The sequence below is a fragment of the Silurus aristotelis genome, assembly GCF_946808225.1.
Source record: "Silurus aristotelis genome assembly, chromosome: 2".
Lineage (NCBI taxonomy): Eukaryota > Metazoa > Chordata > Actinopteri > Siluriformes > Siluridae > Silurus > Silurus aristotelis.
This window is the reverse complement of record NC_139575.1, coordinates 25,958,614-25,980,782: the sequence shown is the minus strand read 5'-3', so window position 1 is coordinate 25,980,782 and position 22,169 is coordinate 25,958,614. Positions and strand designations below refer to the sequence as shown.

Below are 22,169 nucleotides of genomic sequence, written 5' to 3'. Positions count from 1 at the left end.
TGCTTAAGGCTATGTTTGCTGAACAGAATGTCAAGTGCTAATACTTCCAAGCTGACACTGTTGAGCCTTTGAGCAAGGTGCTTAAACCTCTCTGCTTTAGGGGTTCTGTGTCATGGCTGACTCTGTGCTCTGACCTCAGGTTCCTAACAAGCTGGGATAACAAGCCTCTTTTTTTTCACTGCTGTAATTTACATAAACTGCTTAACAAGGGCTACACATTAGGTTTATTTCAGTTTTGATTTTTCAAACTGAAACTATTAGAACGCAATTTGAACACTAACCAAATACAAGTAGACCCCAACTTACGACGTAGATAGGACCGGAAAAAACGGTCGTAAGTCGAGAATCGTGACTACTCTATGATGCATTTCGATGCAGGCACTGTAAACAGATTTAAGTTTTTTTTTACATAGTACAAATAAAGTAAATAAAAAACAAGATGTAAGTCGAGTGATCGTAGGTCAGGGTCTGACTGTACAGATAAACAGTTATAATTTTTTTGAATAAAAAGCTTCTTTGATTTTATAAAGTTTTTACTGATTAAAAACTTTAATTTACTAGTTTGCTTTCACTTTTATTTCTGTAGATCGTCACTTTAAATGAAGCAGAAAATTATAATGTATTAATACAGCAATTAGAAAAATAATCACCAGGGGGTGAACACTTTTTTCAGAAAAGCTTTTACAAGACATTTCGTTTTGGAAAAATCTTGAGACGCTTCTAAACAAACTATTTTTTCTTTAAAATATTTAACAGCATTAAAACAGTATTAAACCCATTACGACATACCCTACATGCTTCTGTAAAACCACAGTTATATTTCATGCTACTATTATTTAATTTAACCACAATAATACTATTTGATATTTTGAAATTGAACTCAAAGTTTGTTTATTTGTAAAATCAGCATGTACAAAAGCACAGTGTAGTATGTACACATATTTATTTATTGCTGTCACAGAGCATACATTATGTAAGACATTTATACTACAAATATTACTTTCTCCTTTGGCTTGTCAGAATGGTCTGATTACACCATTGATCTTTTAGATAACACCAGAAAAATTGCGAAAAAATCCCCACTTTGTAAACAAACTACTGAAAGTATTAATTACATAATGTGCCTCATTTCTTTTTCCTTTTAACTCTGACTAGTGAAATATATTGAAAAATACAGAATGAGGAATGCTGTTAGAAGAATCTAGTCAATTACTATTTTTTTTCCCGATTAATTATACAGCAGCATGTCATACATTTTTATCTATTTATAGTACGTTTAGTGTTTATTGTATGTTATCACTTATGTTGCACCAGCTCATTCCAGTCATTCCTCACCAGATTCTATTTTATTTCTCTCTCTGTTATATAAAAATAGGCAACACCTTCTGACCAACCATAGTCAAGATTCGGAAATGGAAAATATGCTGTTTATGGTCTTAACAAGAAATCATTGGTCAGAAAATAAGCAAGAATTAAACACATGCACTCCTGAGAGCTCCAGTGACACCATTTCCCAACTTTTGAGGCAGTGAGCCGTAAAAAAACTAAACAAAAAAAAAACAACTAGACACAGCTAAATTCATTTGAAGTTAAAATCATGATAATGTGTAAAATGTTTAATGTGAAATTCGCCACATGTCTGGCTTCATGTAATGTTTTAAACTACTCATCAAATGTTTAAAGTCTTGAGCAGTGATTGGAGTAACAGTGATTCTCTTTGAAACACTGTTCACAGGTTTACCCACAATGCTAAAACATACAAATAAATCAAAAAGGAAAAGCTATCCCATAATAGGTTGCTTTATTCTTTTTGTTTATTTCTTGTTAAATTTCTAAATAATAATTGTTATGATCATGAAAAGCTTCATATTTTCACCTTTGGCTTTTTTGCCTGGGCGGTGTAAGTAAGTATAAATGCACTGTATTTACATAAAAAGCATAAAGAAATGACTAGTAATTCTGATTCAGCTGATAATCATTAAAACCAAAGTGCATGCTGTATAAATCAGTCTAATCGTTTGATCTGGCCCATGAAGATGGATTCTGAAAGGTGGCTCTTCCAGGAAAACTGGTTAGCTGTATAATTCTTTTCAGAAGAAATCATGTGAGGTGTCAAGGAATTCCAAGAAGTAGAAGAGTGAAATCTGAGACTCCTAGTTTGCATATGATTTGAATACACAACGATTTGTCTTTTTTCTTGTCCTCAGTTAGCGGTCTTAATGTTTAGCGATTTCTATAAAATTAATTAGACACTCACAATTGTTGAACATTATTTGGATGTATTGGTGACGCCTCGTTATCATTTTGGATTTTGGCCAGTGTGGGCCCCTGACGTCAAATGCATTTTATACACATGGTGCAAAAGTGATACCTTTGTCCTTTGCAGGGAAATCCGGGTATAGTCACATGCACAGATGACCAGGCCCCTTTCTTAAATGGTATGCATGTTGTCATCTCTGGGGTTAAGGGTATGACAGAGCTCAACAGCTATGGGCCTATTGAAATCAAAGTGATAGGTGAGTAATATGTAACAGAAACTGGATTTGTTGTTCTAATGCTAAAAGCAATAAGGAGCTATAAATACCGAATGTGGGATAAACGGATTATATAGCTTTGTCTCTCGTTTACAGAAGACAGCGACTCCTTCAGTATTTGTGACACTTCGAGTTTTTCTGAATACGAAAAGTGCGGCGTGGCAACTGAAGTCAAAGAAACAAAGACACTCAGTTTTGTGAGTTTGTTGCAATAACATAAAATGTTTTTAATAAAATGCTGTGTATATATATTGCTGTATATTCACATAATCAGAATACATACATGTGGCAGCAGTGCAATCGGGAAATCACATTTTGTTAATGTTCACATCAGAACGAAAAAAAATCTCATTGATAATCTCATGACTTTAACTGTGGGATGGTTTGGTGGTTGATGGTGGTTTTTAGTATTTCAGCAACCGGATTTTCATGACCACGAGTCACAGAATGATGTGACAAACAATACGCATCAATACGCTAAAGACTGAAGTACATTCTGAGGAGAGAATCTGCATGCAGCTAGATGGTCTTGGCTTGTCCTGTTCAGTTTCCAGTGAACTGGTGCTTATTAGAGCATCAGGTTCCTGTTTTTGTGGCAAACCCCACTGCAGTGCTGCTGTTGTAGCTCATCCACCTCAAGTTTTGATTTGTTGTGCATGCTGAGATGCATTTCTGAACAGCACAGTTGTAGAGGCTGAGTATATGATCTACTGCATTTCTCCTTGAAGCTTAAACATTAATCACACCTCTTTCATTAAGGTTTTTCCACCCACAGAACTTTCACTCAGTGTTTTTCCAAGACATTTTTGGTAAACTTTTAAGACTTTTAATCCCAAAGGAATCTGAATTATTGAACTAAATAACTCAAACCAGTCCATCGGATACCACCAACTATGCCATGATTAAAAACACAGAGATCACACTTTTCGCCATGTCCATGATTCTGTGCATGTGCATGCATTGTGCTGCTTTCAGATGATTGGCTGATTAAATACCTGCATCAATAAAGCAGAAGGTAAGTTTGCGTATGTGTATGCTCCTCACATGCCAGATACCTCTAAATGTTGCTGTGGAGCAAGTGATGCAAGATCCTGAGCTACTGGCATCCGCTTATGGAAAAGAACAGAGAAATCTATCTCTTCACCTGGGCTTCCGAGCACTGCAGGAGTTCCAACAGAAATATAATCGACTGCCCAAACCAAGGAACCAGGTCAGTAAGAGACATTCATTCATATGCTGTGTATGTTTTACAAACATAGTTTAAGATTATTTATTATCTGTTGTTGAGCCATAATATTAAAACCTTTGACGGGTAAATTTATAATGTTATAATGAATAACATGGGATATCTTGTAACTTTGGCACCTACTAAAGCTTGGGATATATTAAGCTTCAAATGAAAAATCCATTTTTGATGTGTTGGAAGCAGGTCAATGGGAAAATGTATGAATTTTTTTTCATACAGGTTACGAATGTGAAAAGTGTTGCAATCTGCTCATTTTGTGTCAAACAGCTTGACTGTTAAACCAGCAAAGAAATCTTAGCAATTATCATATCATGTAAATGTTTATCAGCCTTTATTAATTATACATGTATTGGTTAGTCACTGAACTCCAGAAAGGGAATGTACTAAAGTACAATGCTGCTTTAAATTTGAACCGCTTCAACTTTTCTATACTACATTTAAGAAAAATCTCTCTCTTTCCACTTTCATTGTGTCGGCTAGGTATGATCTTTCAGCTGACTGCTTATGCCTCTTATTATCATGCTAGGTAGCATTTGAGAGATTTGAAAGTGTTCTAAGTGCTATTAGCTAGCTTTAGGTGATGTTTTCAAACATTCTACTGTGACAACATTGCAAATTTACCATCTTCTATCAGCTTTTAGTGATGTTGCCTTTCATTTACATACCAATAAAAAAAGAAAAATTGGTCCAAATAAGGTTGCTTGTATAAAAGTACTGGCGAAGAAATGTGTTTGGTTTTTATTAAAGATAAGATACTTACATTTTGCTGTTAGATCTTTGCCACTTGACATGATTTTAGTGACCAGGTAGCCAAAAATGTTAAAATTACATGTTAAAATTCAGAGGAAAGACACTATAAGAAAAAAGTATTTTCAGACTGTACATGCAGAAGTAGAAAACTTTTAAACAGTATTGCCTTATTTTAGTTGATATAGTTTCAGCCAAAACTTATTATCCAAGCGTAATAATTTTGAAAAATAGTCTAATTCTGTATATTAGGTCAAGTTAAACATTGCCTCCTGACTAACACAGCAGTAAAGGCAATTCTGAAATATCTATGATAACAATACCCAATGTGCTGAACATAGTGGTCTATTGTTCATCTAATATGAATTACAGAGAGTGTGTAGAATTTCATATCTCATCCTCTGTATTATGTGTTGTTTTCTTAATCAGGAGGATGCTGAGCTTCTTCTTGATTTGGCAAGGAAGCTCAGTGCAAATGCACAATTTGACAGATTTGACAACAAAGTTGTGAGAAAACTGTCTCTTTGTGCCAGAGGCAATTTGGCTCCTATCAACGCATTCATTGGCGGACTGGCTGCCCAGGAAGTGATGAAGGTGAGAAAAGCAGTGAAGTGCACTCCAAGCTCGATGGTATCGGAAAAGTTTGCCTGTTGGTTCTGATTTTTAAAAAAGGTGCTTATTGTTGTTTTTTGCAACTTTGTTAAACTGCTGTTTTGAAAACTGTTGTGCAGGCTTGCAGTGGTAAGTTCACTCCACTCAAACAGTGGCTCTACTTTGATGCTCTGGAGTGCCTTCCTGAGCCAGCGGACAGTGACAAAGGACTGACTGAAGAAGACTGTGCTCCAGTAAGCAAAATTAAACTTTCTAATTCTTATAATTACTAAATTAATGTGATCAGGTGTGTGTGTGTGTGTGTGTGTGTGTGTGTGTGTGTGTGTGTGTGTGTGTGTGTGTGTGTGTGTGTCCTGAATTTTGTATTCTAAAATTGTGGAAACGTAATGGAGTGAACGTGTGACATCATCTGAGTAATATGTGATAAATAAATCAACATGACACTTATCCTATATCCAGATCATGTGAATTTAAATGCATCATATAAAGGGAATCAAACACATGTAAAATATGTAAAAAGTCCACATGCAAAAATGTCTAAATCAGGTGTAGTGTCTAAAAATCAGTGTGACAAATGCACATAAAAAATAAAAATAATTCCTCCAAATCAACTGCATGGTACAACTGATGGTATTTTTTATCTGTCACAGAGAAACAGTCGCTACGATGGTCAGATTGCTGTATTTGGCTTTGACCTCCAAGAAAAACTGAAGAACCAGAGATATTTCCTGGTAAGTGTTGTTCCATGTTGTTACCAGAAGAGGGCAGAGAATATGGTCCTCAGGAAGCTCAACCTGTATTTACAGTTTACAGCAGGAAGCAACCAGAACTACAATAACATTGTCAAGCGTGTGATTCAGCCTGCGTTTCCTGTTACACTCAGCCTTTACTCTATTTAGGATAGTCAGATATTAATCAACATTTAACATAATATATGCTTACATTGTTGGAATGTAAAGTTTATATTTATATTTAAATTTAAAGCAATGAAACCTCCTTGTATTGGAACTTAATATTTAACCCCTTTACAATCTATCAGATTGTGACATATTTACAAAAGCCCTGGAGTGTTTTTATTTTTTATTTTTTATGCATATCCTGTATACTTATCCAATTCAGGTTACTGATCTTACAGATATATGCGTAATATCTATGCACTTACAAATATGAACAAAAGGTAAACATTAATAAGAAGATAATATAGTTTTAATTAAAAAGGTATTTAGGCACCAATAATGTTATTTATAAAAGATAAAAGAATAAAAGATATTTGTACATTATTACAGAGGTGTTGATAGAGAAGTATTGAGAAGGTCAGAAGCAGTTGCATTGTGTGTATGTGGATTTACAACAGGGTAAAAGAGGAGTGTGTCAGAGAAGTATGTGAGGGTGGTGCAGGACATGTATGAGGACAGTGTGACAGCAGTGAAGTGTGCAGTAGGAAAAACAGAATGGTTCAAGGTGGAGGTGGGACTTTGATCATGGATCAGCTCTGAGCCCTTTCCTGTTTGCAGTGGTGATGGACAGGTTGATGAGAAGTCTCCATGGACTATGATGTTTGTGGATGATATTGTGATTTGTGGTGAGAGTAGGGAGCAGTTTGAGAAGAGCCTGGAAAGGTGGAGGTACAAGCTGGAGAGAAGGGGATTTTAATTGGGAGTGACGACTATGGACAGGATTAGAAATTAGTTTATTAGAGGGACAGCGCATGTAGGACGTTTTGGGGACAAAGTGAGAGAGGGGAGATTGAGATGGTCTGGACATGTGCAGAGGAGGGACATGGGGTATATAGGTAGGAAAATGCTGAGAATGGAGCCACCAGGAATGAGGAAAAGAGGAGGTCCAAAGAGGAGGTTTATGGATGTGGTGAAGGAAGACAGGCAGGTAGTTGGTTTGAAAGAGGTAGATGTAGAAAACAGGGGGGTATGGAGACGGATGATCCGCTGTGGCGACTTCTAATGGGAGAAGCCGAAAGAAGAAGATTACAGAGGTGTTGTTGACCCTTACAGCTTCGAAAACCCTGATGAATGTCTTCTTGGCATAATCATCTTCAATTCCCAAGGTTACAAAGTTCCTGCCCCACACCCATTTATTTTTAATGGGATTTCAATCAGTAAAATGCATCAATTTGTTATTTATTTGTGGCTCTATGTTTGTTGTCTTGTTAACTTTCTTGATCAGTGAGATTAAATTCTCCAGTGACATGTCCTAGTACATTGCTCCAGTCATGTTCTTTTAGATTACACAAACTGTTTGCAGAGAAATAGCCCCATATCATAATGCTCTATCCTTCATACTTTCGTGTAGATATAGTGGTATTGGAATCATTTGTGCAACCTATCATCAAACATGACAAAAATAATAATTGTGAACATACATTGCAGTGCAATTGTGTGAAATTTTGCCAACCAATAAAAACAACTTTTTATATGGCATAAGGTGCCCTTTATTTTCCAAAATACACTATATTGCCAAAAGTATTGGGTCACCTAGTCATTAGTTTGGTATGTGATTTTTGAGCATTGCATTCCACATTTAGTCCCAATTTGCTTTTATAAATCCCTCCACTCTTCTGGGAAGATGTTCCACTAGATTTTGGAGTGAGCTTATTGATATTTGTGTTCATCAGCCATAAAGGTGTTATGAAAGGCAGGTACTGATGTAGGTGAGGAGGTCTGGGGTGCAGTCAGCGTTCCAATTTATCCCAAAGGTATTCAGTAGGGATGAGATCAGAGCTCTTTAGCAGGCCACTCAAGATCTTCCTCTCTAAAGCATGAAAACCAAATCTTCAAGGAGCTCACTTTGTGCACAGGGGCATTGCCATGCTGAAACAGGTTTGGGTTTCCTAATTTAAGTGAATGCAAAATTTTATTATAGCAAATCCTTTACAATTGAGGGCCTCCAGCTTGAAAAAAAAACACATATAGCAGGAAAGGTCAGGTGACCCAATACTTTTGGCAATATAGTGTATGTTACTGCATGTCATTATTTCAGTTCAAAAACTTAATATTTCAAGATATTATATTGCTATATTGAATTTCAATATTTTGTCTTACTAAGACTTATTTTTATCTCACAATATACATTTTATTTTGTATATTTACATAATTACATAAGCTGTAATCTGAAATCTACATTTACACTGCAAAATAGCTTTGTATACACTAGATGATTATAGCATTGTTTCTCTTTCTTACTTATGAAAAAGGAAAGGGTTTTAAACTATGTCCCTTGGATACAAATTTTACGTTATATATTTTTAAAATCTAAAACATTCGTGTTAAATCAGGTGGGTGCTGGGGCCATTGGCTGTGAGCTCTTAAAAAACTTTGCTCTGATTGGCCTTGGTGCTGGAGAGGGCGGGGACATCACAGTGACAGACATGGACTCAATTGAGAGGTCCAACCTGAATCGTCAATTCCTGTTTAGGTCTGAGGATATTGGGGTAAGAAAATGCAACAAATATATATGTACCCTGTATATATGTTAATGTGTGCTACAATGATTACAACAATTGTGCAATATAACAACAATATGGCAAATTTATTGTGATATATTATTGAAAGTATTATTAAGCCTTTTATCTAATAGTTAAGCAACATAGACTCTCAGACACTCATAGACAGAGAGACACCCCATCATTTATATCCCCTTTTCCTCTTCCTGTCATACAGAAGCAGAAATCAGAGGTGGCAGCTGAGGCAGTGCGTAAAATAAACCCCAGCATGAATATAACCTCTCACCAGAACCGTGTGTGTGAGGAAAGCGAGGGCATCTACACATACCAGTTCTACGGCAGCCTGAATGGAGTGGCAGCAGCTCTGGATAATGTAGAAGCCCGTGAGTAATTACAGCATTTCTGTAAAAAACACAGCCAAATACATATACTGCATCTGATTTCAGTTTAAAAGAGTCGATTGCTCTTGCTATTATGAATAATAATACAAAATTCATATAAAACATTTAAGGATGTATGCACTAGGCCAAGCCCAAAATCTCAACATATTAAGCTTTTAATGGTCTTAACAACAAATCATTAGTCAGGAAATAAACAAGAATTAAATAAAAAACTTTTGGAGTAACTTAATATGGGATAGCTTTTTTCCCCATGAAAAAGCTTTTACCTTGAAATTCTTTAAAATGTCTAATATTGTGGCCTTTCAACTTTCAATCATAATGATTTTTTTTTGGTGTACAAGATTGTATAATTAAATTTCACTTTTCATAGCTTTCCTCAAACAGTTCATTTCAGCAAAAAATTTAACTTTTTTGCCAAAGGGTCTACATTATTTTCATTTTCAAAATGCATTTGACAAGATTAAGATTCGGCTTAATAAGATGTTCACCATAGCATGTGCCACCTAGTGGCAGTTCACTATATGAGCTTTACACCGATAACTATTATGATGATTTTGTTTTTGTCTGTGTAAAGGAATGTACTTGGATAAGTGCTGTGTGCAGCACAAGAAACCCATGTTAGAGGGAGGGACTCTGGGTGCTAAAGGTCATACTCTGGTAGTGGTTCCACACCTGACTGAATCCTATGGTCCAGCACCATCTTCAGAACAAAAGGCCATTCCACTGTGTACATTAAAGCACTTCCCTCATCGCATAGAACACACCCTGCAGGTAAATGTGCGAGATCGATTCACCGTAATAACACATAACCACATAACACTGCCTTTACACTCACTATGATCTATCTAATTTGGACAGTAGCCCCGGCTGTACAGTATAAACAAATGTTTGTCAAGACCCAACTGTAAGATTCGTATGTGGGTTTTTTTTTTCCATTCCACATCTAGTCAGCATTTGCTGTTATAATAACCTCTGTTTTTCTGGAAAGAAAAGCTAGATTTTTAAAGTTTTGTGGTCTTTCAGCCACATGGGTGTTAGAGAAGTGTGGTACTGATGCAGGGTGATAAGATCTGGGGTAAAGTCAGTGTTGTAGTTCATCTTAAAGGTGTTCAATAGAGTTCTATAGCAAGCAGCTCAAGATTCCAATATTCCAACCCATGTAAACCATATCTTTATGGAGCTCTTTGTGCACTGGTTTGGGAACAGGTTTGGGTCTCCTAGTTGAAGTGAAGGAAAAAATATTGTATGATATCACATCCAAAGACATCCTCTACAACAGTCTCCAAGTTTGTGATAGGGAAGAACCACCAATGGCTGAAAATGTCAGGTGTTCTGATACTTATGTCCATATCATGTATGTGTAAACAGTCATTTGACGGCAGTAATGACAAAAACAAAAAAGTGTTTATAATTATTAATGTTTAGTATTTCTAACGCATAGGTGACAGCAGGAGCTACTTTGAAAGATGCACCATAACATTTATAAATTCTAAACCGATTAAATGTATGTGTTTTTGTTTTATTTAATCATAAATCAATTTGCTATGCTATAATGGGACTAAAACAATTTGTGTTTTAATTCCTGTTATTCCCATGAGCTTTATGATGTACCAGGTCATATAACATCGACCCTCTTCATGCTTGATTACTTATACAGTACATTTTGCATGTAGCACTTTACACATTACACGATGTCTGTAATATATATTAACACACTGACATTTCAGTGGGCCAGAGAGCAGTTTGAGGAACTTTTCAAGCGCACACCAGAGAATGTGAACCAGTATCTACGGTATGTTGCATTGCATAGAGTTTTACAAATGTATTGCTATCATTACTAGCATATGGTCCTGATAAACACACACATATATCCTGATAAACCCATAGTAGGGGAGTGTAACCTGTTTTCTGACTTCCTGTGCTAAATCTTAACGCAAGCCAGATCTTCTTTCTATCGTCTGTTCAAACGAAAGACAGGAAAATTTAGCAAGAAGAGAGTGCACACGTTCGAACAGGAAGCGGTGGCTTATGGTGCACACAGATAATGCATGGTGAATGCTGCAGTGTGCTTCCCTTAAAACCAACTACTTCCTGCTGGCTAGCTGCATAATTTACGTTACAGCCTGCATTCCAGCTCAGCCAATATCCCACTTAAAATTTGACATTAACACTGCAAAGTGTACTGCCAAGAATCGATGCATTTCTTTTGTGGACACTAGAGACTAATTTAAGTGCTAGCATTAGTGATTTGGCTGTGTGCGCACAATTGGGTTCAGTTTTATTTTTGCACTTTAAACAATGAATATTGTCACAAAAGAGCTTTACAGATAATTAGCATGTAGATGTGGATCTCCGAAGCCAGGAATAGCTCCCTGAGATGAGATGAGATGAGATGAGATGAGATGAGATGAGATGAGATGAGATGAGATGAGATGAGATGAGGAACAAACCAAAAGGAAACCGATTTTCTTTAGGAATTGTAAAATGTTACCCAGCTACAACTGTGTAACATTAGACTGTAAATACGATTCTCTGGGAATTACAGGACAATCTTGTTAAATATTGTAGGAATTCTTAGGTACAAATCTTCAGTATCCAGGTGAGATTGTCCAATGAAGCAAAGGTGGCGCTTGAAAAAAGTGTTACCACATGTTTTTTGTGATCATAGCTTAAACAGCCATTAGGCATGTAGAATCTGATTGCACATAAATTGGTCTTAGGTTGATGAATTATCTATGCTTCATTGCCCGTTGGTGTAAATGAGTGAGAGAATGTGTGGTGCCATCTGTGGTGAATTTACCCACCTTGTTCCCTTCAACCACAGAGATCCTGGACTAATATGCCACTGTGCTGTTCTTGGGCACCAGTGAACACTGAAATATGACTTTCATATTGATATTTTGTGCTGAAACCATGTTCATCGCTATATTTTCCCTGTTTTAAATATTAAAATAAAAAATATTATATTATAAAATAAAATATTAAATATTAATAATATATGTTTTTCCTGACAGCGATGCTGAGTTTGGGGCTCGTACTGTTGGCCGCGAGGAAGCCGAGGACATCGAAGTGGTAGAGGCAGTGTATAAAAGTGTAAAGGACAGACCCCATGAGTGGCAGGACTGTGTGGCCTGGGCTCGTTTGCAGTGGGAAAACTTTTTCAACAACGACATCGAGCAGCTGCTCCACTGCTTTCCTCCTGACCATGTACTGTACAGACACACACACACACACACACACACACACACACACACACACACACACACACACACACACACACACACACACACATAACAACAATTAATGTAATGTAATGCTAATGTCTGTTGAGGGCCTGTATGTTAGAAAGGAAGATGGCAATTGACAGTTGGTAGCTCTTGGTTCAGTGCCAAGCTTGCAGCTGTGTTCAGAGCATTCAGTTCAATGTGAAGCCTGCTGGGGGCGCTGTGGGCTACACAAACCTAACTGACTCAATCTAAATCCTTCTAGCTGTAAAACATATGGTACAGTTCAAAATGGCTTACTTTGTAAACAACATACTGCACCAGAATACACTGTAAACAATATATATTATAAATTTTTTATTCTCATGTTAAAAACAGTCATTGAAATGGCATAACAATATCAGAAACGCCATTACTGCGAGTTAAGAGCTAGAACACTTCTAAAGCAAAAATATGAATATGTGATTTAATCATTCAGCATTAATGAATGAAAAACAAGCCAGGTTATTAATAGTCTTGTCAAAGGAGGTACTGTATTAGCTTTGTTAAAATTTGTAGTTGCTACAACTCACAAAACTACACAAAGTATACTTTGGTATATCACAAAATTATTAGTTTCATTGGTAAACTAATACCACATACTACCTACTGTTAACGGGGACAGTTTAAAAAATGCACAAATGTACACAGAAAGCATCCCACTAGAATGTAAGAAAAGTTTAAATGAGAAATCAGACAATAATAATTGTATGAATCTTCTTTATTATGCCAAATTCTAGCTGCATAATGCATTTTCTTAATTGTTGGCATTGTCATGAACTTGTGTAAATTAGATTTACTCGGGTAATTTGCAACTTTTCTTTCTTTCTCTCTTTTTCTCTTTGTCACTTATATACACACACACACACACACACACACAAACACACACACACACACACACACACACACACACACACACACACACACACACACACACACACACACACACACACACACACACAAACACCTTATCTTAACTGAAAAGCCAGCAGTAGGTTTATGAGGGCTCCTGCTAGTTTCAGTTCACAGCTAGATGTCTTTATTCCTGACAACATTATGAGGAAGCTGGTCAGGGCTGCATCTCATGATAAAGAAAATATGCATCATCACTGTTACACTACGTGATTAGTGAATAAGCAAATTATGTGTGCCTGAATTGAAAAGAGAAGTTGTATTGACATTTCCTTTAGCGGTTGTAATGGAATTTCCTTTTCGTCATTCTTTATAGTACAGCAAGATCTAGTCCTGTAAATGGAATCCGTATGCATGTTACTGAGCATGATTCAGAAGCATGTGAAAATCTGCTCAGAAATGTTTTTCAATCATTTCAACTCGACGATCTCCTTGTGTATTGCAAGAAATTGTAGGAGTGGGAAAGTTTTGTAGGAAAATATAGGTGACAGTTTATTCGAAAACTTTTCATGATGATGTAATACTGAAGACATCTGAAAACAGAGGTTGAGAATGGAAATGATGGGAGGCAGAGATAGCGTTACACATGCAAGATATTACAGACACAAAGGACAAGTGAATTAAACCTGACTACAGTTATAATTGAGAGGCATGTAACTTTCACTAATGGTACAGATCGTCCGAAGGTCCAGATGTCCATTTAATCTAAAACATTTCATTTCAGGATTTCTAAAGTGCAATTTGTACATCGTTGATTCCAGTTTTTTGTTGTTGTTGTTGTTGTTGTTGTTGTTGTTGTTGTTGCTCAAAGTAGGACAATGAATGTTTAAGCCATTGGTTCTGAAACCTTTGCAGCCAGGGACCATTTGAACTGTGAAATACATTTTAACAGGCATTTTTATATGTACAATATTACATTTACTATTCGTTAAAGCCGTTTTCTGGATTAAAATTGTCATTTAGGTTCAAGGTATGCTAATAGTTGAGTTTACAGGTTCACGTGCACCGTGCATACCGAGTTTGCAAATTTAATAATAATAATAATAATAATAATAATAATAATAATAATAATAATAATAATAATAATAATAATAAAATTTTAAATGATGCAACAAAATTATAAAATTAGTTTTTGTTTTAAATTAACTGCCATTGTTGTAAATATCTGGAATGTTATTTGTTTTGAAATCTCTCTTCATTTAAGATTAAGCTCTTTAGAAGCTATTAACTATTAGTTATTTGCATTTTCCAGAAGGCAGAATGATAAAAAATGCAAGTTTGGTATTATCCCTTCCACATTTGTTTATAAGTTGTGGATTCTGCAGTGTATGTAAATTTATGTTCAATTGTATTTATTTAATTGTTTGTTTAATTAATATCTATAGTTTTGAATTAAACCCATTCATTCAAGTCAAGTAACTCAATACTCAATAATAAATATGCTTAAATTTCCTGGTTTGTGTATTTCAAAAGTAAAAAAAAAAAGAAATGAAAAAATAATCATGGACCCCCTGATTTTACTATAGTTAGTGGACCCTAGGGGGTCAAGCGACTGCTGATCAGTTTACTGCTATGTGTCTGATCAGCTACAGCACTGATCTTTCTGCCGAGTCAGATCAAAGGGGTCCTCAGCAACTGTCTCCTGCTCCTTTAAACAGGCCCTCTCTGTTCTTTTATCACAGGACAAATTGCTTTAAACACACACACACACACACACACACACACACACACACACACACAGACAATACTGATTAACTCATTATACAGCCTGAGCAAAAGGTGTATGGAGACAAAAGCTTTGTAGACATAAAGTCTACCTTGTATTTTTTCTTCACAGGGTTGTGAATGTCTCCAGACTCTGCTCATGTCTCCATTTCCATTTGTGTCTGTTTTTGGTTTTGTTTGTTTTCTATTAATTATCTATTTTTATTAACTACTCCTATTCCCTCATGGTGGACCGTCGTAAAAAGCATTTCACTGCATGTCATACCCTGTATGTATGTGTATGTGACAAATCAAATTTGATTTGATTTGATTTGATTTGATTTGATAACACCCTACTGTCTATCTCCAGGTAACTAGTTCTGGTCTGTCTTTTTGGATGGGAGCTAAAAGATGTCCTCATCCCTTATCCTTTGACTCAGCCAATGTAAGTGTGAGCCCTGGTTGTCCAGAGTTCAGGCTTAGCAGCTTCCCCTCAGGACCTAAATGCCTGAAATATCTTTCTATCCCCCGATAACATCTTACCTTTTCTTACCTGCCGTGAACAGGATTATAACACACTTTCCACAGTATGTGTTCTAATGTGCAGGCTCTGTACTTTATCATTTGTCTTAAACAGTCTTTTTCTCCATACTGAGGTCATTAATTATAATTTATGACCTTTTGTCTGTGTGTCAGTGTTATCAGGGTTTCTACCACTGAGTACATTACCATTCTAAGGTATTAGACTGGGAACTGAAACTGTTTTGTGTCTGTAAATTCTATGATGGCGTTTCCCCCAAGTTAATTCTTGAGAATCTATTTTTACATATCTATGAGCTGCATATAGGTGGGTGCGAAGGTTTGCACCTTTCATGGTTTCAATAAACACTATCCCTAGAAGATGATTTTACAAACGTAAAAGCCATAACATGCCGATGTATAACAAGGTGAGGACATCACATTTAGAAATGAGGATGAAGCCTTTGACCTGATCTCATTGCTTCACAATCAACAGATTCCCTATTAACATTACAAATTGCTATAGAAAAAGACATTTGTGAAATATATCAGAAAGACAGTGTCCAACCAGCTGCAATGTAAATATTTAGTTTGTGGCTGTGGCTTATACTTTTTTGTAGGTTTATGTAAAGAATCTTGCTCTTCTACCTTCTAGACCACCCATATGGATTTTATTGTGGCCTCCGCTAACCTATATGGGCAGATTTATGAGATCAAGGGATCAACAGACCGCATCGACATGATTAAGATCCTGGAAGCAGTGAGTGTGCCTGCGTTCCACCCAAAAAGTGTGACAATTGCAGTGATGGACGAGGAACTGAAGAAAAACACGGAGGAGAAAAGGGATGAGGGTGAGGAACTGATGGAGCTGACTGACAGTGTATTGTTTCGCGTTTTGTTCAGCTTGTCAAATAATTGTCACGGACTTTTATGAGGAGAAACAAATGCGAGCAGGGTAAACATTGAGTACAGAGTGAGGAAGTGAGCCTCTCTCATTAACTGCTCTAACTGTTTCTTTCAGACAAAGCCAAGCTGCGTGAGCTAAAGCAGAAACTGTCAAGCATCCAGGCAGGCAGCCAGGACTGTTGGATGGTCCCTCTAGAATTTGAAAAGGTAGTATAAATATATATGTGTGTGTGTGTGTGTGTGTGTGTGTGTGTGTGTGTGTGTGTGTGTGTGTGTGTGTGTGTTAGTGCAGAATTTATACATGTACGCTTCAGTGTTCTGCCTCTGCGTTAGACACGTTGGCGACCAGCCCCAGGTAGGAGGTCTAACAGAACCAAAAGCCTGTGGTTCCTAAGTGCCTGAGCCATCTTCCCTACATTAAAGTAATCACTGATCCTTATCCAACGCCATCCCTAACCAGCCCAAATGGAGAACAAGGAACAGAAGAGTTCACTGTTAATGCAAAACTCTGCCCTTGTGTTGGACACTTTTTAGAAGGAGACTGTGAAGGAGAGAGAGAAGGAATGTGTTGTGAAAAGCTTGAGGTGCTTCTGTTTTTTGGTATAAGTGTGTGACACATTTGCTCAGTGAAGTAGACTCACTGGGTGTGGGAGGACCTCCTCCAAACACACACACACACACACTTAAACACACAGTGATTGTTGAGACACTGCAGCATATTAAAATCTCTATCTGTCATTCTTGTTGAGAACATGTTTTCATCTTATTAATAAGATATTATTATTATTAATATTAATAAAATCTAAAATGAAAAATGTTGGCAAAATGTTGACCTCAATTTCTCACTGCAGACATTTTCATGTGATGTCATTTGGCGTACATTAACTGCATACAAAATATTAATTATCTGCATACATCAAATATGTCATTTTACAGACAAATATTAATATTGTCTTCAACAAGATTAGGCGTTGTGTTCAGATGTGTGAAAGACTGAAATGAGTGGTGTAATGAGTGGTGTGTTGACGTAGTGTTATCTGGCAATTTGATGCTCGTGGAATGTGCCAGAAAACCTCACTTAGGTGTATTATGTGAACAGCCAAAGAGTGTGTCACCACCGAAGTAGGGATTAGGTTTGAGTTTCACTGTTGTTACACGTGCACTCGCACGAGAAAAAAAAAAAAAAAAAACCCACACAGACACACTCACACACACACACACACACACACACACACACACCTTACAATGTTACAATTTTAATGCAAATGCTCAGATGATATTAAATCTTTTGATTGACATTAAACATTAAACATACTTCTCATCATGAGAATGCTAATATATACTAATATGATGCAGTGTTATATGTAACAATGTAATCATATCTTCACCTTTAAATGTGTCATCCAAGTCATTGTGTCCCAAAGACAGTGTGGGCAAAGAGAGAGTAGGCTGCCAAAGTATAGCCCTTTAAATCCCCTCCGGGCACACGGGCCTTTTGAAGAGTCAGCGTGCTTCTAGTATGACCTCATGTACACCATCACCTCAAAGGGAAAATTCAATTTGGGATACAATAGGGGCTTCCGTGACTAAGTGACAGGTTTCGAATCTGACTAATCTGTATATTCGATCATGCACATGAATAATTATCATGTTTTTTTCTATGGGAACTCAGGAATGGCTTGTCCTGTAGTGTTGATACAGGTGGGGGTAACTGTACTGTATGGTATCTCTTAAAATTTTCGAATCTTTTAACTAGCTGTCTTCATGCCCAAATTCTGAGAGTAATTTTACTAACACCTGACCTTCTATGTTTGTATGTTTGTTTTAAGCGATCTGTGAATGCACATTAAGTGAGGAAATGTAGTTTACAGCTCACTGTTAAATCTGCTTTTAGGACGATGACACCAACTTCCACATGGACTTTATAGTGGCAGCATCTAATCTGAGGGCAGAAAACTATGATATACCACCAGCAGATCGGCACAAGGTAGGAAGGAAGGAAGTAGGAAGTTCATGTAAAGTTTGTGTGTATTTCAGGTGGGTGTCATTCTCTGATTGCTTCATCATATACACACTCTTACATACCTATACTAGTAGAAATACAATGAATCCCTTTTTTTTTTTTTTTTACTACATCACTTCCCCAGGAGAGATTTTAAGACTTATGGTATTCTTAGTCTATGCCTAGGTGAACCAATATCAGTGTGTACTTATTGTATTTATGTGACATCAAAGCACTTCTGTAAGTCTTTCACAATAAGAACATCTCCAAAATACATCTAGAAGATATATAGTTACATGTGCATCGTTTGAACCATGCACACAAATACACAATACATACACAATAAATAATTGTTCCTTTTTTTTTTCTTGTACAGAGCAAGCTCATTGCTGGTCGCATCATCCCTGCTATTGCCACAACCACAGCAGCAATATCAGGCCTCATGTGTCTGGAAGTGTATAAGCTGGTGCAGGGCCACCAGCAAATCAGCTTGTACCGTAATTCATTCCTGAACCTGGCAGCCAGTTACTACCTCACGTTACAGCCAAGCAGAGATCAAAGGTTCACGGTGAGTAGTGCTACTGTTTACAAAGCTGATTGACCAAATTGGTGTATCTGTGCTTTAATATCATGCATAATAAAATCAAATGAAATAAATGTTTTTAAATTCAATTCATTTTATAAGCCCAGACATATTAGGACAAACCGAGTTTGATGTATGTAGTTATTAGTCTGAATTTAAACACATTACATTTAGTAGATGACATTATTCAACTAGTGTATTCTTTTACTTTATTTTGCAGGAATATCTTCTACCACTATTTCCAAAAACGAATGTATAAATCCAGTAACAAAAAATATTTAATTCGTTACTATTGTAATATTAATATTTAATTTGTTACGTTGTATTTAAGTAGCCTGTTCGCGTATCTGTACTTTGGTATAAATATATATATATATATATATATATATATATATATATATATATATATATATATATATATATATATATATATATATATATATAATGTAAATATTATCTTAACTATTTGATATAAAGGTCATGATCATTTTAATATATTTTAATCAGAGTCTTTTCACAGAAACTGAGTTGATTGAGCAAAGAATCTTGTGATAAAAATGGTAATAGGAACATTACAGCCATAATAAATCATGGAACTTGGTTACTTAAGTACATTTGAAGGGAAATACTTTTGTACATTTACTTAAGTGAAAGTTTAAAGGGACACTTTTACTGTTACTGGAGTCATATTTTACCTGCTGCATCTCTACTTTTACTTAAAAACATGGTTTGTGTTCTTTGTCCACCGCTGTATAAGTCTATCAAGCAAGACAATTCTATTTGCTTATATCATTTTGTGCTGGAGCAAGGAAGAAAAAATATTTGCATTGTGGGTTTTGGGAAGGGAACCTACTTTATCTATGGAAAAAAAAAAACACACAAAGATGTTGCATCAGTTTAAAAAAACATTAGCATGTTGAAACCCGAATGACGTAGATTCGCATCTCTCCATGCATCTATTAAACAAAGGTAAGAGATGTGGTCAGACGTTTTATATTTCTTCTGTTTCAGAGATTAAAAAAGGAGGGTCAATTTTTTTATTATTTGCTGTAAAATAATGTGTAAAGTCAGATTATTTTAGACCTTCGAAACCAAGCATTATCGTACTTCCAATGTTGTAAAAAAAAAAAAAAGAAGAAGAAGAAGAAGAAGAAGAATACACAGCACATAATGGTGTAAAGAGAGCAACATTAGGATTATTTCTTTTTTAGAGTTTTTGCTTTCTATTACTTCTTGTTCTAGACTCTAGATTCACACAGTTTCACACAATAACATTTATGTCAAGTGATAGCCCAGAGTGCATACATAGTTTTCTTCACAGGGATGTCAAGAACTCATCAGTAGCAGTGATTGAGAAGTATATAGAAATTCAGCCATGGGCACTTTGATTACATGTGGATTTTTTTTTTTATCTTTTTTTTCCCCCACACACATATTTTTGGAAGAATGAGAAAAGACTATATAAGTGTAAATGACATAGAGGACAGGTAACAATGTGAGTTTAGTGTGCATGTGTCTGTGTGTCTGTGTCTGTGTGTGTGTGTGTGTGTGTGTGTGTGTGTGTGTGTGTGTGTGTGTGTGAGTGTGTGTGTTTGGGATAGTCTACATTTAATGCAATTTTCAACTAATAAATCCTTTTTTTTGGATATGGATGAATATCATATCTTGCATTGTTAGATACATTGTTAGATCTAAGCTATCAATATAAGATCATAACCAGCAATCGCTACCACGTAGATACAAGGAAAGTTCTTTGTCGCTTGTGTGTGATATTTTAGGCATATTTTTTGTGATGGTACACTGGTAGATATACACAGCTTTCTTTTTTTTCCCTCTTTTTTTTTTTTGCCAAATCAGCTCCTCTACTGAACCTAAAAGCCATCCATCTAACTCCAAATATAGCTTGGCTAATGTTGATTACAAAATAGGGTAAGGGCAAAATGTTGTGTGTACAAGTGTGTATCTATATGTGTAGGTATGGAACCACAGTCTAGACCTAAATCAGTCTAGGCTTAAGTGATCCGGCCTTTATCCTTGGGGGTTTACAGCATTTAGTAACTGTACACCCTCCCACACAGGCCCCCTCTTTAGCCAGCTTTATGTTCTGATTTAATTCCAGCAAAATCGAGTACATGTCCTATATCATGGGTGTCATTTTGTAGGTTTTGTGCAGCTTTCTGTATCGAAAATCATACTTTTAAACAAGAGCCAAACTTGTGCTTGTGATAAAAGTAGATGGGGGAAGGAGTCGCACCCCATGAAGTAATGCTTCGCAGTTGCCTGAATCGTGGAGGAGGAGGGGAAGTGTGTGTCCTAATACTCCCTTCAGTTTGCAGGGTCAGAGACTGAGGTCTTTTTTTTTTTACCCAAGGGTACAGCCATTGAACTTTGCTTTGAAACACACCAGCTTGGGTTACTACAGGGCTATGACAACTAGATGAAGTGCTTGGAACTCTCTCCTTCTGCCACACACACACACACACACACACACACACACACACACACACACACACACAGAGTAAACACACAACGTAAAGAGATCTCATCCTCTAAACACCTAAATGTTAGTGCCTGTTTATAGTCAGTATTTTCTTGTATATATAAAATACTCTTTTGATTTTTTTAATAGAAAAGCATGGCCTCTGTATTTAAATCCATAGATCTCTTCTTGCCTCCCATTTTTCTATTCTTCTTTCACCAACACTCTTTCTGCCTTTGTCCCCCTTGCTCATATGTCGGGCAACTCTCTGGTTTGTGGAGAAGCAGTTCTTCCCCCAGGTGGGATCAGTTAGGCATCAGCTAGAAAAACTCCATTCTAGGTGCTATGTAACTACAGTCATTTGGCAGAAAGTGTGTGTGTGTGTGTGTGTGTGTGTGTGTGTGTGTGTGTGTGTGTGTGTGTATTTGCGCGCGTGTGAGTGTGTGTAATGTGTAAAAAAACGCTTAGGTCATGGAAAAGATGTTTTGCATTAGAGAGCGGGCAGGTTTAAGCAATGAATGAATACAGATTTTTTGAGAAACGGCACACAGACAAATTTTATCTACATCATGATGCACTTCTGCCATGGTGAAATAGATGCAGAAGGCAGATATTTTCAACTTCTTCTTACCCCACATGTACACAAAGTTGGATGCACAGATGTTTAGAATGTGTGCTGAAGAAGTCTTACAATTTCCCTTTAGTTAAACTAAGAGGCCCAAAATGTTCCAGCATAACAATATTAGTGTGCAAAGAACAACACCAGTGTGGATATACCATGGAAATATGGGTATCTACAGGAGA

At 36.5% G+C, this 22,169-nt stretch overlaps 1 protein-coding gene across 2 annotated transcripts in view; it reads left to right on the top strand.

Moving 5' to 3' along the window:
- Nucleotides 1-22,169, top strand: part of uba7 (ubiquitin-like modifier activating enzyme 7) — a 42,184-nt gene that overhangs the window by 2,827 nt on the left and 17,188 nt on the right. The window contains exons 6-21 of one of the 2 annotated variants that reach the window (XM_083532030.1): nucleotides 2,387-2,516; nucleotides 2,631-2,731; nucleotides 3,586-3,744; nucleotides 4,957-5,121; nucleotides 5,259-5,372; nucleotides 5,790-5,870; nucleotides 8,429-8,584; nucleotides 8,814-8,979; nucleotides 9,572-9,768; nucleotides 10,725-10,789; nucleotides 12,012-12,204; nucleotides 15,247-15,321; nucleotides 16,051-16,246; nucleotides 16,417-16,508; nucleotides 18,196-18,288; nucleotides 18,680-18,871. In XM_083532030.1, the coding sequence (XP_083388156.1) occupies nucleotides 2,387-2,516; nucleotides 2,631-2,731; nucleotides 3,586-3,744; nucleotides 4,957-5,121; nucleotides 5,259-5,372; nucleotides 5,790-5,870; nucleotides 8,429-8,584; nucleotides 8,814-8,979; nucleotides 9,572-9,768; nucleotides 10,725-10,789; nucleotides 12,012-12,204; nucleotides 15,247-15,321; nucleotides 16,051-16,246; nucleotides 16,417-16,508; nucleotides 18,196-18,288; nucleotides 18,680-18,871 (2,175 nt within the window). The remainder of the gene's footprint in view (nucleotides 1-2,386; nucleotides 2,517-2,630; nucleotides 2,732-3,585; nucleotides 3,745-4,956; nucleotides 5,122-5,258; nucleotides 5,373-5,789; nucleotides 5,871-8,428; nucleotides 8,585-8,813; nucleotides 8,980-9,571; nucleotides 9,769-10,724; nucleotides 10,790-12,011; nucleotides 12,205-15,246; nucleotides 15,322-16,050; nucleotides 16,247-16,416; nucleotides 16,509-18,195; nucleotides 18,289-18,679; nucleotides 18,872-22,169) is intronic. The other variant, XM_083532031.1, reaches the window with a different exon arrangement.